Below are 13,576 nucleotides of genomic sequence, written 5' to 3'. Positions count from 1 at the left end.
CTTTTAATAATTACGTGGGATTTGGCATACGCAGGGTCTGCCAGGAGGGAAGTCAGTTGGAAGGGTTCATTACTCCACTTCTAATGCTCGCGTTTGGACTCGCACTCTCCCTTGCAGCTCGGGAGGTGCTGGGTGCTTGAGGAGTCACTGGCCTCTAGTGGTGAAGCTGGGCAGTAGCTACAAGAAGCATCTGTATTTAGCTCTGTGCAGGCGCTGGGTGGGGGTATATGTACTAAAAGGAAGGTAACTTTACAAAACACTTTGGATTTGAACACTCGTTTTGCCTAATGGGCTCCTAAAATAGTTGAAGGAGATCCTGGACCGCTATGCAGGAAGCCCTTGCCAGTGTCGTGATTTTTGCAGTCTGTTTTAAACCACTTAGAGGTAGTTCAGGGGTTTCAGGAATCTAGAGGGTACACTTTGACTGATTTTTTTAGATCAGTGCAAGTAAAGTTGTATAAAATTAGAGCACAAGATAAACCCAAAACTTAATGTTACAAAGCAACCAGAACTTAATCTCAAAACTTTAGAAAGAGACAACTTGAAACTGTTTTCTGTGTTTGTGTAAATAGTGCTACCTGTGGCTCTGTTGCGTACATCCCTTCTGGGGATGCATATAGCATTTCTGTCTCCTGTAAAGATATTTTTTTAAGTTGGCTGCACAGTTGAATTCCTAGGGAGCCAAACAACGTAGATGTTTTGTTTTGGGATTTTTTTGTTGGTTTTTTTTTTTGCCTTTTTGTTTGAGTTTTTGTCACTACAGTGGCTGTGGCTCAGTGGAGATGCTCGGAGACTCCTATTTGTCACAATTTAATCAAATAGCTTCCCTACCAAAAGATGCTTAAAGTCCTTCTCAATTAAATGCCCATTCCTTTGAATTTTTCCCTCCCTTTTTCAAGCCTCCCTTTCTTGATCCCCCTTTTCATTCCTATGTCTCTCTATCCTTAGTCTCAAATAGTCCAGTTTATTAAGATTTAGGGTACAATCGGGGCCCTACCACTTTATTTAATCACATTATTGAGAAAGGAGTGGAGGGTAGATGAAGTTTGCGTGAGAGCTCTTGGTCTTTTCTTTCGATTATATTTTGGTCTTTGACAAAGAGATTTATATTCGTCTCAGTATTGTCATTTTTGTAAATCATGCTATAGATAAATAAGTATTCATGGTGTACCTTATGTAGCGTTCCACATGGGTGCTGCCCAGGATTAGCATTTTGTCTTTTAATATGCTGAAACAGGCACTGCTAAGTACAGATTGCAGTTTTGGTTTGCATCGAGCTGCAGAACTGCAAAAGCAAAGAAGGTGGTTAATGACACATGCTAACGATTCTGGCGTCGCTGTTTTCTGTTCGCAGATGTGAAAGGACCACCTACACACAGACTGTCCTGCGGCCAGTCCCCCTACACTGAAACGACAACATGGGAGAGGAAGTACTGCATCCTGACGGACAGTCAGCTGGTGCTGCTCAACAGAGAGAAAGAGGTGAGAGAAACTCACGTTGGCCACTCGGGATTTACCTTTTGGCCTTTAGTGCTAAAACGAGAAGGCGGCTTTTTTCATCTCCCCTTTTTTTGTCTACATGCTTAGTGAAAGGGGGGAAAAGAGGAGCTAACCTATGCTGCGTATGGATGGTGTGGCACGCACAGTTATAATCCAGCTGGGCCAGATGCCGGTTGCATGGAAGAGGTGACAGCAAACTGTGCGCATCCAAAACTCCCTCCTGGAGTTTTACAGCCTGCATTTAAGTCTGCCACTACATCTTCCTATGTTGTTGCTGCTTTTAATGTCAGTTAAAGCAACCACAGCTACGTAAACCTACCTCCTTGTGTCAGGGCAGACATAAAGGTAGGGAAAAAGGGGGTTGTTTGTGCTTGCATTGGAGTGCTGGGCAGAGAAGGTGTGTGCAACCTTCGCACTATACGGTCATCCTTGCTGTAGTCACCAGGTAAACTGATTGAGGCAAAGGCTTGCCCTCCCTTTTGCTAAATGCAGCAAGGAAGACTGGGCGCCCCATGGCATGGATACTCTAAACTATGGTAACCATCTTGGCTTTAATCATAAAAATTACTGTGTTTGCAGGGGCTGTGTGTGTATATAGCATGTAGTACTTGGCATTGTGCCTTGCCGTGAAGGTAGTGTCAATATGGCTAAAGAATAGGCGTGTTCTAGTATTAGTGGTATTTAGTATTTAGTGGTAATCGTGCACTTATGGGTTCTTAATTTCTCCTACCACATACAGTTAAAAGCATTTTGCTGGGAGTAAGATGAGTCTTTTGCTTAGATCCTGAGAAGTAAATATGAGAAGTCTTATGTATCACTGGTGTATTAAGTCATTATATGCTATGTTTAAATACATACTGAACAAAGAAATGCTGATAAGTCCCTTCTCCTAGACTACGCCATGATGTGTTTTTTCATGTGATATTCGATGTCTAGAGACTGCCATGAAGGCATGAGCTTTAGAAGCATTTGATAACGCTCCTGGGTTTGTTTGTTTAATTATTCTGCTGTAGATTTACCCTGTTTAAAAATAAATATTTCAGGAGGAGCTATAAAATAGGAATGTTTTCAGATTGCTGAAATAGATTTGATTACATATAAATGCCCATGAGTCTAATACCATAGTTTACTACGTTTAGAGATGACCTGAATTTTTGTTTCTTCTTTTGAAGCTTCTGTGTGGCTGTGTGCAGGCTGAGTATAAGACCTGTTTCTGATGTAGTGCTAAATATTATTCATCTTCAGCTATGATCAAGTTTATTTACAAGGGCTGAAATATTTCCTTGCATAGGGAGAGTAGGAGGAAATGGTTTAGAGAAGGACTTGAGTTATTAGAAGGGAACAAACATCAATGCTAATGCGTAGGAGAGGTGATCAAACGCAGGGAAAATGGAAGGCCCATATCATGATGTTTGTTTACTATGTAATTCTTTTTCTAGTCTGACAGGACTGTCGCCTAAGGAATTAAAGTATACACTGAAGAAACTTAAAGACGTGTGAGAATTATTCCTAAAACTGTACTGTACCAGCACAGTTGGGCTAAAAGTATGCATCTCATTAAAGAAATGTAATTGAAAACAACACCAGCTCATATCACAAATAATTATCTGAAGGTGGTAATCACGCACTTATGGGTTCTTAATTTCTCCTACCACATACAGTTAAAAGCATTTTGCTGGGAGTAAGATGAGTCTTTTGCTTAGATCCTGAGAAGTAAATACGAGCAGTCTTATGTATCACTGGTGTATTAAGTCATTATATGCTCTGTTTAAATACACTCTGGTTTTTGTCAGAAGCTGGAGAAAATTCAGTATCAGGCTATACAGAGCCTGGGTTTTAAGTATAGCAGTTACCCCAGAATATCGAGCAGTAGAGTTAATCTTTGCAGCCTGTTCTCAAAGGAGCCTGCCTGCACGATCACAATGAGAAATAGCTTGTTTGGGGAAATGCTGCATGCAGATGGTGCAGACATGCCTTTGGTGCAGGTGTGACTCCACATGCTGATAACGCGATTTGTTCCAGAAGCTAGTAGCTCGAGTCAGATTTGCCATTCTGATTTTAAAGTAATTTGGGGCTACTTTAAGTGAAAGGAAAAAGGGAACTCCTTGCGGAGTCATGAGCACACTGTAGGAAAATAAAAGGTTGTTTTAATCTAGCTTCTGAGTCATGTACACATGGCAGCGTACATACGAGCCCTTAGAGAAAGGCAAAACTGTAGTTAAGAGAGATCTGCTAGTTGAGAGAGAGACACAGAGCTGATACTCTGGATTTGCACCTTCTTCTAATTTTTCTGAAATAGAAGTATCCCTCGTAGCCTTCATGAGAAAGGGAAGGGGAGGCGACTCGGTTCTATTTTACTTGGCAAGTCATTCAGAGTTAAAAAAGGCTCTATGAAATGTGATCTGGAAGGAAAAGTGAACAAAGGCCTTAGGCAGCAGTGGGGAGAGATGCTTCGGAAGAGCTTAATGATTGAAAAGTATGTAGGAGGGGAATTGAAAAAAGCCCCTGGGTGGGATCACAGGTACCGGGGAGCATAAGCAAAAGACCAGGTGAATGAGGAAGAGGGAAGTTACTTAAAGAAGAAAATTGAATATTACGTTTAGAGTAAAAATATTGGAAAGGTGATGCTGGAGGGAGGTTTTTTAATAACCTGAAATGAGGTGAGATAGGCAACAGGAAACTGAAGATGGAGACGTTCCTGCTCTGAACATGGAAATCGCTGATAGAGCGGGTAGGTCGGAATTTCTTTGGACTGCTGCAGAGGATCTTAGAAACAATGTGAGGGACAGAATGATACCCATCAGTAAGGGGGTGGGTGTGAGGAAAGAAGGAAGAGATGTTAACAGCAGAGTGCCCTTGCAGCTGAAAGGGAGCACTTGCATCATCGCGAGGCTGGTGTAATTTGAAAACTGTAAGTCTGAAGCATCTCATTTTATTCTCTGTGCGTCTGCTTTGTTACTTCATGGAATAAAAATCCAAGAAGCTTATCCTGTGTGAAATTGCAAGGGAATGGAAATTTTTGACGTTTACAATACTTTGCAAAATGATTATGCAAGTATGTATGTCGAAGCCAAAAAGTAGGAAAACATACAAAATGCAAACAGGTAAATGAAAGATGTCTTAATTGTTTCAGGTATAATGCTAAGTTTGGTTTCTTTCAGTTAACGCTGTTAAAATACAGCATTATGAACTGCACGGATTTTTAGGACTGAGGGAACAGTACAGAAATAAACAGAACAGTAAGAAGACTCTTTTCTTATAACATCCCACCACGATGGATTTGTTGTCAACACAGTTTGGATAGAGTATGTGCAAGGGAGATTTTGCGCTGTGCAAGCACAAGAGTAGGTTGGGAATCAGAGAAATTTCGAGGTACAACTTGATCCAAAAATATCTGTAATTACTTAGACAAAAATAGTCTGACGGTATCACCTTGTGCAGTGTAGAAAAATATTAATTACTTGACACCTTGTCAACTTTATAAAATGAAAATAGGTGAGACTGAAGAATGAAGATTATTAATGAAGGGAAGAGATTGATGGCCAAAAAGTAAGTAGAAAGAAAATGAATCCCTGTAGGGACGCGAGAGACAACTTAGCAAATAAGCAGTCATGAGCGACAGGAGATACACAATTACTGCCACATATCATGGTGTGGTAATATCTAGCAGCATCTTTCAAGACTAGGGGAACAGGTCTAGATTGATTCACTTAGAAATCAGGTAGGTTTTTTTACAAGGAAGACAGTTTCCCACTGTCAGGAAGGTGGAGATATTTTCATCGTTTGTGAAACCTGTTCCATAGGGTAAGAGCTGTGAGGGCACAGTAAAAACGTGTGCGAAATCAGTGCCATTTAAACAGGGAAAGGGAATGAGTTAGTGTTTATGAAGAGCGGTTTCAGATAGATAATCCATTGCACAGCACTTTCATGAGGGAAGTGACAAATGGCTGCATCTGGTTTTGGACTGCTTTTTAGTTGGGCTTTGTCTGTAACTTGGCTGCTGTCCTGCAGAATCTTGTCATTTTGTGTTCAGTTGGAAATGAAGTTGAACAGTTTTCACTGCGTTAGACTCTTCCTTTTTCCTCCCTGCGCTCAAAACCTCGTCTTTCTTCTTGGATTTAGAGGTGTTTTTAATCAAGGGCAAAGGATAGTGAAGACCTACTACTTATTGGTGGCGGTGACAGAGGCCAGCAGCAGAACATCTCTGATGTACTTTCCTACTCTTGCATCTCCTGTGACTGATACCGGTAGTGGAGTGACAGCAGTGATCTCAAGAGAAAACAGCAGGAGCAGACTCCGATGCACAGGGCCCCAGGGGAGGTTCTTCAGAAATGCTTTCTGCCATTCTCAAAAGACTCATGATGTTGGCATCTTTACAGCAAATGTGTTTTACCTGTAAATAGGAGTTTCTCAAGCTGAACCCAGTCGTAAGAAAAGATTTGCTTCAATTCCCAAATGAATGTAATTATTTATTTTCCAAAAGCCCAAAGAAATGTTTGTTGTCGACGTTTTTAAAGTGGATTTTTATGTCAAAATTTTAGACAGCTTCTAACTTTCTCAAGAAAGGTAAAAATTAAATTAATTATTTAACTGTTTTGTTGACATGATTCCAAACTTTCTGACACTAAGTTCAGAAGAGGCTGCAAGTTTTCAAGTTTTTATCATGAATCAGCCTTTCTAGTCTCCAAAAATCTTTTCTGCAATGAAGAAACATTTTTTTCTTACTTCTTTTTTTTTTTTTTTTAAAGAGACTAGCTTTATTTTGCATTTGAGAGACATTAAATGTGTGTAATGCTCTTACTCCTACTTCTTGAATCTTTCCATCATCAAACTACTAGAAATCCCAAATATAGGATATATACATAATATAGGGTTAAGTGGCAGGTGATGCTGTTAAAGAGTTTAGAGTCCGAGCTCTGAACCTGGCCTTGTGAAATTTTGAAACGTGACAGTGAAATGTGGCCTGGCATCAAGCTTATCAAGACTGCCAAAACAGTCAGCATCTGGGGTGTCCCTGCCTACCTTCTCGTCCCAGAGTTACGCGGCTCAGAGTCCAGCCCTGAACCAGCAGCTGCAGCACGTCGGCTCAGGCTCAGACGACTCCCAGTTTGGCGAAGTCTCAGCAGGGCGAAGAGCAGAATAACAAAGCTGGATGGGGAAAAAAAAAAAGAGCTGAAAGCCTAAATTGCCACTTAGAGTCCTGACTCTGCAAGACTGTGTCATTCTCTTCGATCCTCTGCTGAACCGCTTGCTGGAATGGCAGGGGCCGGAGGAGCGTCAGGAAGATTGCGGATGCCTGACTTGGTGTTTACGTGGTATTTAGTTGTGCACTCGCTTGGGTTTCGGTGCCACTCGATCCGTGAATGCATTTGACCTACCACAGAGCGGTTCATATAGCCGTTTAAAAACAGGTAGCCCAGCCCAGAGAAACGCAGAGCTGCTGACCGAGATCTTGTCGCATATTCATGAAACTGTATTTTTAAGAGCAGGCTGATCTTATAAGCAATAAATACTGGTTCTGCAGTCTTAGAGTTAGTTCGGTTTTTGTCAATACAGACTGAGACTACAGTTTTGGAGGGGTGTTACTGAAAATAATACAGTACTTCTAAGACAGACTAAAGGGGGGATCTTTTCTAGCTACTTTGCTACTTAAGTCTTACCATGAAATTGCAGGATGTTTGTATGTTCTCTGGTGTAGATCAGGCTATGCAGCATTAAATGTTGTTCCTTTTGCGGTTTATAGAATTATTGAGTGAAATAAGCAGCACCAGTTTTTTCTCAAGCCGCGATAAATATGCTACCGCACCAGTCTCCAACAGTCTCTTGCTGGTGTGGAGTTGTACTGCAGTGGATGAACGTAGCTACACGGATGAACTTTTTTTTAGCGTGCAGCATAACCATGTTTCCCTAGTCTGGGCAAACGTGAAGTACAAAAGGCTAAGTGACCCAGAATTAGGACGTGAGCTCTCAGACAGTCTTCCTGTTAATGGCTCAGTTCCTCTTTGAAGATAAATCCTATCTCTGGTATGCAGCAGTAGATTTGTTTTTGACACCAACTCCGGTGTGCTGCAGCCTGTTTGCTTTTCCCAAGGACAAAAAGGACAGTGTGGCCTCAGTCGCTGTTCTCCTCCTTACCCTCGGCAGCAAGTCAGTGCGTCTGTAGCGTCCTCTTGGCTATCATCGCTGGGGTTTTTTTGTGTCAGTGGATTAAAAGAACGTTTCTGTCATCCCATGTCCACAAGCACACGCAGATATAGAAGAGGTCTACTTAAAAGAAAAGGCGATATTCATTTCACAGTTTAAAAAAAAAAAAAAAAAAAAGGCGGAGAAATCTATCCTCCGGGAGTTGTATTGGTATAGAGCTAGCAGTTAGGTGTAGGTGCAACAGGTTCCCTCAGAAAGGAGGGTCACAGGATGGTAGCCTGACGCTTTTAAGGTGTGCAGAAGCAGGAGGGTGGTGTGACTAGTAGTAGCTATTCTGGAGATGCGGCTCGCAGCGTCCCACCAAAAATGCTCTGAAGGAAATCGGGAGAGGCAGAAGAGGTGGTGGAGCAGAAGAGCGTTTAGAAAGGAATAAGACTACATGGAGCCTCCAGATAAAAACTGAAATTCTAATGTGGGATCTTGACTGAATGAACGTGGCATAAGCTTACAAAATTAGTCTCTGCTTACCTTCCTAATGCGCTCTCGGACGGAGATTGTTCGTCAAAGGAGCTGCTGTAAAAACCTACCAGCAAAGAAAGTAGCCTTAACAGAATAACCTCTAGGGATTTGGGAAACTTGTTTTGAAAAACAAGCACTGTTTGAAGGAGACAAATAGACTAGCGTAGTAATAAATAGCATTAAAAAAAATGACCTTAAGAGAATGCTAAGTGCTTAAAAGTCAGGAAATGCCAGAACTATTTTGTGAGAGCCATTGTAGTGCAGCTCGTTTCTAAAATAGTACAGTATCTTGTACATATTTTACAACCTTCAGTAGAAATGAATAATATCTTTTTGTTTGCTATTAATACTTGGTTTTCAGAGATGACTGAAGATATGAAAGGATAAGCAATACAGGAAATATGACAGGGGCTTCTGTTCCTTTAGCTTCAAGCTGTCTTTTACACAGCTGTATGAAAGTAAATTGCCGTGTCGCATGTATCGCAGTTGTACTGTTGAAGCCAAAGTGCGCTGAGATGTTTTGGGCACTGAGGGGTTGTACCTGCCTCCAGCCCCTGGATGCTGCATCACCCTCCTCCCTGGGATTTCTTCCAGCTGCGGAATAAAAGGGCTTAAGGTGGTCGCACCAAGTTCCAGATATAGTAACAGACTCTAGACCAACAGCTTTAGCAATAAACAATTTATCTTTAAATAAAGTTGCGGTAACAAATACAGATCAGGAGTAGGATTATCCAGGTTGTTACAAGAAGAAATGTAGTAACTCAGTAGCACAGTTATCCAGGTTGAAGCGACAGCAAATCCAGTAACTCACCGATACTGAGCATGCGTTAATATCTGAGCATGCAAAGACCTACAAAACTGCGGTCATAACCAGGACTATCAGGCAGGCCAGCAGGAGGCAGGGCACGGCTTCCTCGGATGAGCAACTCAGACCAGTCAGTGGGCTCTGCGAATTCCTAATTCCCCGACTGGCGTGTCCTGTTGTTGAGACAAGGAAGCAGTATCTGGACTTGTTAATCAACCATTACATCCCACCTCTGTCCCCTCTCTGTGCCAGCTCTTTGGGATGCATGGGGCCCAGAAATACTGTATAAGGCAGTACTGGCCCCGGGTGCCCACCCCTTGGTAGTGACTCAATCGAGGAAACAATAATTATTATGGGACAACAACCTGTTTAGCTCAGTACTGGAGATACGTGTTTCTCGTGCAGTCTTCATCTTTGGTGACCAGCCTTTCACCAGCTTGAAGGATCTTTGTTGTCTTTTGAACCTCTTCAGAACAATGTTTATGTTCTTCTGAAGGGCAGAGTGAGGCATGTCTTTCTGCTGATGGAAGCAATGTCTTCCTGTCCGAATTGCACCTGTGGCAAGCAGGTAGCTGTCTGAAGTTTTCATCTGTCTGATTTTCTGTATGCAAAGTAACTGATGCTTGAATTAACCTGTGCTGACCATGTAAACAAAATCAGAAAGCACACGGGTACATGTATAAATTCATAAAGTAGTTGGGTGCTCATCCTTATCCCTTTGTACGTGTTTTTCGGATTGGGAGTACTTCAGCCTTGTTTCCTTTTCCCAGACATAGGGACTGTTGGCTTTTTTAGAGCTCTTGGCTGTTGTCAAGACGCCCCACAACTGTAGTGGTAGGTAGCACAATTTATCACTTTTCCTCCAGCATAAGCACCTCTCTAGCAAAATGCAGTCGTCCAGGCAGGTGTTTAAAGGCAAGATTAGCAGAGGAGCAAACCCTGACGGGTCAAGTTCTGCCAAAATTTCAGAAGAGAAACAAGATCTTTATACATTCGGTACTTTTAAAGAGAATTAGCATGCAGAATTTTATTACTATGAAATAGTGAGGACCCCAAGCCTTTCTCAGAGCCTTCTGAGTTCCCACTTCTAGGATGAGTTTGACTTAATACTCCCTTTCTCCATATGCCCGATACAATCAGCAGAATGTCCATTTTTCTCTGATATGCTGTCACTCATCACTGAACATGCGCTGAGACTGCAAAAATGCTTTTGTGATCTTGAAGTTTCGCATGTAGCCTTCTGACCAGCAGCCTCTGCCCGACTTTCCCAGCGAGGAAGCAGGCAAGGCTAGGTAGCAATGAGTCCGGCATTGGAGAACCAGTTTTGAAGGGCAGGACTGCCTTGTTAGGTGGGTCATCTGTGTTGTGACTTGATAGCTCTGGAGTACAGGTTCCTGCACACCTGCGTGCAGCCCTCTCCAGGCTGCGCTCCCATCTGCACTCGCCAACTCTCCTTACCACTGCAGCGCTTTCCCAGTGAGCCTCGGGAATTCCGTGTTAAGGCTGGGCATGCCTAACTGCATCTGAAAGTTACTACCGGAGAAGCAGAAAATTAATTTCTTATTAAGATGGCATATTAACAGCACGGTCCAGTGGCAAATTAACAGCTGTTGGCATCCGTTTTATGCAGGTGCCCATCGATGGGGTCCAAGAGCCGCAGGCGGATGCTACCAAAGGGCGCTGCCTGCGCCGGACAGTGAGCGTCCCCTCCGAGGGCCAATTCCCCGAGTACCCGCCAGAGGGGGCCGCCAAACTAGGTAAGTGGAAACCTTTGGCTGCAACAAATTGATTTTAATTTATAGCTGCAAGCTGTATCAGAGGGCACTGCTTCCCAGGCAGCATCCTTGCAAAGGAGCCCGCGGAGGTGGGTAGTGCTGCAGCTAGGTGGTGTTGGAGTTCTTGCGACCGGGACGTTGTTTGTATATACCTCCAGCAAAATGACTTCCAAACACAAGGATTTATCCAAACATCAGTGAGGTTATTACAGGGTACCGGAGAAGCTGGGCTGTTGCTGCACACGGGAAGGTTTGTAGCTGTGTTTGTAAGATTGCTAGGCAGCCCTGGGATTTACAACCGAGACCTGCTGAACACAGGTCAATAGGAATGCAGCTTTTGCAGATATCTGTAAGTGGTTCACACTGGTTTTTAGAACTGTTAGGTGGTTACGTTTTACCTCACTTTGAGTCTTTCTGGAATTTCCTTTGCTTCATATTTTCCTAACAAGTACTGGATAACAGGTTTTTCTATAACTTACCTCATGCCTGTTCAGGGTGCAGTTCCTAAAAGAACCAACCAACTGCCTGCTGCTGTTGGCTATAATTACGCATGTTGCAATCTAGGGAGAGCAAAAGAAAGGGTAGGTATTAAAAATGACAGACAAAAGCTCTGTTGCGGTAGTTTCCCAAGTCCGGATTTGGCCCAGTTCCCCCTGTGGTTCCACCCCACCTGTGGTTGCATCATAAAGAGCATCATTCCAAGTCTTTCCAGAAGAAAGGAAGAGTGAAGAGAGGAGGCAACCGCACACAAGTGAACTCTTCTTTCTGTTCCCAACCTATGCAAGAATATTTCCTTGGCATAGGCTGATAGGATCTAAGAGCAATTCTTCCTTAGTTCAGCTGTAAAAAATATCAGTCCTGGGAGAGAGTGAACTACGAGGAAAAAAGTAACATGCATCTCTAAGCAGTAAAGCAGCCTTGATAACATTGTTATCAAAAGTGAAAAGCAGGTAAGGTATTTTTCATTTCACAGGCTCAGCTGTTTTCTATGCCAAGGCATTTTATTCTCTAAGTGTATCGCACACAAGTCATTAATATCACTCTTCTAGGTAGTTAATTAACACATTGCAACTGTAGTACTAATTTATTTGTATTTGCCAATACCACTTCTTTACTCTTTTGTGTTTGAGGAAGGCAAATAGGGTTCTTTTTTTGATTTTGTTTGACTCCTGGGTTACAAACCTGAAAAGAAGCAGGGCAGGTCAGGGGTTTAGGAGGGAAAACCGCAGAATACATGAGGCTGAGTGGCATAAACAGAACTCCTACCGGATTCATTTGTGGCATTTCAAACGCAGCTCTAAATGATCATCTTGTTTTGCCATATGAACAAATACTCGTTCTTGTTCGGGATTAAAACCAGTATTAAATACATTTACACAGTGTTATAGGCAAATTACTTACTCCAGGTGTGTGGCTAGTGAGATGAATGAAGAATCCTTTTGCAGCCAGTCTGCACTAGGCAATTAATATTCTTTGCAGCTTTGCAAGCTAGAAAGACCTTTAAAATCTAGGATTTAAATGCCTTCTCTTTCTATACCGTGTGCAAAAAGTGTGTAGAAGAATTTCTAGACTTCACTGAGCATCTGAATAGCTGGAAATCACAGTGTTATGTTTTTGAATGTAACATTATAACCTTCTTCATTTGTCTTGAACTGCCATACAGAATGGATGACTGTGCTATTGGGGTGTATGTCTAACTATGTATTTTGCTACAATTTTAGATGCATGTGGTATCTTGTAGTGTGCTGCTCGATGCATGCTTGTCAAGAATATATTAAAATTACAAGAGAAAGTCATACCCACATGGTCTTCTCCATACGAGAGCTGCAACTGTAGTGAATATGAATGTCACACTGTGTGTAGCTAAAGGAAGTGGGCATGCAGCGGCTGAGGAAGAAGAAAGGCATGAGCTGGTGAAAAATTAAGCAATGCCCATACTGTGAGGAAGGATGAGGGTAAGTGGGAGGGAAGGGTTATATATAATCTCTAATTGCAGCACCCTAGGTAGTTCCCTTGTTTTCACATCCTGGTTAGAAATATCTCTTATCACGATTACAGAAAAAAGTGGGTTGTTGGAGAGCAGTGGGAATAGCTTTGCATCAAGATGTTGTGCCAGAGGACAAACCAGTGAAGGAGCCTATTGAACATCTTTATAAAGAGAAAGAAACGGATGGTGGCAGCCAGAATGGATCACCAGCAGTACAGATAACAACTGGACTAAAACAGCTTTGGAATGGACACCAAAAGCTGAAAGGCGCAGCAGAGGCAGCTAAAATATCTAGTAGAGAAATTGCTCTGCTATGCAGAGATGATAAGAATATCTAGCTTGTCCTAGGCAATCATGTGCATAACATGGCAACAGCAGGCGCTGCATCTTATGATTATATCTGAAATTCTTGCAGATGAGCTTCTTAGGGCTGGCTCTAGCGCAGAAGTTAAGGCATAGCAATGGCATTTGCTTTTTTTCCCCTAAGTAAGGTTGCCATGCCTCTCTTGTGATTGATTGATTTTTTTAAAAAGGCCGGGGGGGATCAAGTGATGGAACTCTTTTTTTTTCCATCTGTAGCATTACAGTTACACCTTGTGTGAAACGTAAGGAGTATCATATGAGGTCAATCTTCTTGTTAATGGAGCAACTGGAACGGTGCGTGTTCTTCAGGGGCTCTGCATAATCAGCAATAATACCCATTCTGCGAATTTCTGTGGCATCCTTTATAGCATTGTGCGCATATCCTTGTAGCACCATTCCTAGGAAGCACGTGGGAGAGAAACTACCCATGTTACAGCTGAGAAGTTGAAGCAAGAGATGTGTAACTCATCAAAGGTCAACACT

General features: G+C 42.4%; 1 protein-coding gene across 8 annotated transcripts in view; it reads left to right on the top strand.

The window, feature by feature from the left end:
- The window catches only part of RASAL2 (RAS protein activator like 2), a 191,423-nt gene that overhangs the window by 81,792 nt on the left and 96,055 nt on the right, over positions 1-13,576 (top strand). For 7 of the 8 annotated variants that reach the window (XM_063342802.1, XM_063342804.1, XM_063342803.1 and 4 more), the window contains exons 2-3: positions 1,355-1,482; positions 10,599-10,725. In XM_063342802.1, coding sequence (XP_063198872.1) covers positions 1,355-1,482; positions 10,599-10,725 — 255 coding nt within the window. Of the gene's footprint in view, positions 1-1,354; positions 1,483-6,730; positions 6,816-10,598; positions 10,726-13,576 lie in introns of those variants that run through there. The other variant, XM_063342812.1, reaches the window with a different exon arrangement.

This window comes from Chroicocephalus ridibundus, chromosome 8 (genome assembly GCF_963924245.1).
Source record: "Chroicocephalus ridibundus chromosome 8, bChrRid1.1, whole genome shotgun sequence".
Lineage (NCBI taxonomy): Eukaryota > Metazoa > Chordata > Aves > Charadriiformes > Laridae > Chroicocephalus > Chroicocephalus ridibundus.
Note: the sequence above shows the minus strand (reverse complement) of the source record. Positions and strands in the feature narration are given on the sequence as shown.